The sequence below is a fragment of the Papilio polytes genome, unplaced genomic scaffold (genome assembly GCF_000836215.1).
Source record: "Papilio polytes unplaced genomic scaffold, Ppol_1.0 DF824325.1, whole genome shotgun sequence".
Taxonomy (NCBI): Eukaryota; Metazoa; Arthropoda; class Insecta; order Lepidoptera; family Papilionidae; genus Papilio; species Papilio polytes.
This window is the reverse complement of record NW_013524879.1, coordinates 237,947-239,895: the sequence shown is the minus strand read 5'-3', so window position 1 is coordinate 239,895 and position 1,949 is coordinate 237,947. Positions and strand designations below refer to the sequence as shown.

The 1,949-nt window shown below is 37.1% G+C and overlaps 1 protein-coding gene across 1 annotated transcript in view; it reads right to left on the bottom strand.

The window, feature by feature from the left end:
- Positions 1 to 1,949, bottom strand: part of LOC106099750 (EH domain-binding protein 1) — a 22,463-nt gene that overhangs the window by 13,227 nt on the left and 7,287 nt on the right. Inside the window, exons 2-3 of the mRNA XM_013278397.1 lie at positions 1,037 to 1,149; positions 456 to 551 (exon numbers count right to left, since the gene is read on the bottom strand). Of these exons, the coding sequence (XP_013133851.1) occupies positions 456 to 551; positions 1,037 to 1,140 (200 nt within the window). The 5' untranslated portion in view covers positions 1,141 to 1,149. The remainder of the gene's footprint in view (positions 1 to 455; positions 552 to 1,036; positions 1,150 to 1,949) is intronic.

Here is a 1,949-nt window from a genome sequence, read left to right as displayed (position 1 = left end):
CCCTGCAAACAGTGGGTTAAAAATTAACAACTCATAAGATACTAGTAAACTAAGAGTAAGTTTAAGAATTACGGATTATTCCAAACCATCACCCCGCTCTGTCCCCAAGTGGAGACAGTTGAGAAAAAGTTTCATACGTCCCACCTTTTAGTCCTACTATCACCAATAAGATGACAGATGGAACAGTTATGGAATAAAATAAATTCCAACCGTCCTCTCGCCGCAAAAGGTGGGACGGATGAAACATTTTATTCTCAACTGTTTCCACGTGGGACAGAGCGGGATGACGGTTGGGAATAATTCAGAATTACAAATTGTTCTATATATCATTCTAGCCTTAGGTTAGACATAGAATTAACGTTACTAGCCATTAGGCATGTTACTTCATGTATAACAGCTTCACTTTTACTTCAAGTATCAGGACGTGCGCTACATACAGCGTTTAGAGTACTCACTTGAGAGGGTCCTTAAGCGATGGCTCCCATTCAACGGGCTCCGTGACCACACGCCGCGATCGTCGCGTCCATACTATACTCAACTTGTTGGGTTTCCTGATAACAAAAATACATCAAACATGAGCTACAGAAACTCAAAAATAACTACAAACTAAATGTAATGCAACGTCGATATCAATTACATCGTATATAATTAAAGCATTTCCAATTATCTGTCTGTCCGCCAAACTGCACGCAATTATTAACACACGGAAAGCAGTTTCAACTATAGTTAACCTTGTCTATAATTATAATAATAATACATATTCCATTAACCTCTCAAATTAATAGAAAACATTTTATTGAACTATATTTTAAACTTGAGAACTTTGGTACTTTAGTTTCGCTTTGATTCCTATGAGTTTATATGGAGCACACTCCTAGATTCGATTTTTAGTTGTGCAACTAAACAGTTGAATTGGCTGCGAAACAATTGACGATCGCACAACAGTTGTGCGATAGTATATCTCACAATATAAATTTGTCAAGGAATTATGGTCCTGATGGACCCCAGTCTGGAACGCTTCTGTAGGTACACTCACCATTTGGGCGTGGTCTCGACGTCAATGCGGTGATAAGATGCGGTGTATTGGAACTTGGCGGCGCGTTTGTTGACGCGCTGCAACCGCTTCCACACCGACGCCATGTCTCGCTGCTGCAACAACAGAGTGAGACAGAAATAGAAATAAGTCTGTTGTCCTTTTCCTATTGTAAATAAGATCAGTGAAAAACAATTCCTTTCTTCTAAAACCTTCTAACTTTGATGGCATCTATCTACAAAAATCGATCACTTTTATTTACACGAATAACGTTATAGTAAATTATCGAACCTTGCTACCATAAACTAAAAAGCTAAGTACACTGTATTAAACCTATGGGTATAACATAAGCTTGATAATGAATCTAATAAGTTACCCACTATCTAGGTTATCAGTCGGGTAACGACCTCCAAACACCCGGAATTTACAACCTCAATGTTGACTCAACATTTTATGGTGTACACTAAACGTCACTTTTAAGACTTCAATATTAGCACATCAATTTGGTTACAAATATATTAAAGCGAGAATACATGGAAGCAAGTTACTGGCTTGTGTAAACGCTCACTGTAAGAGGGAGGGCTACGAAGCAAGACAGTGATACGTTCGTTTTCGTAAACTAGCTAGCTACTGATTTGTTTTATTGTACATGTATTTGATATTGTACATATTGACTGTGCCACGGTTAACAATGTGCTCGTAATTAAAGTAGTTTTAAAATTAACTAAATACCTAAAGTGATACGAAAAGTGATAAACTATTTAAATTGTGCAGAAATGAACTAGTTTAATATGAAGAATTAAGTGTAGAAGTTCGTTAAAATGATATATTTGTGTTAAATACGGTGCATCATAAGTAACTCGTGAACCGCTTACGAACTATCATTGGACCTCTAAAAGTGAAAAATGGTGTTTGT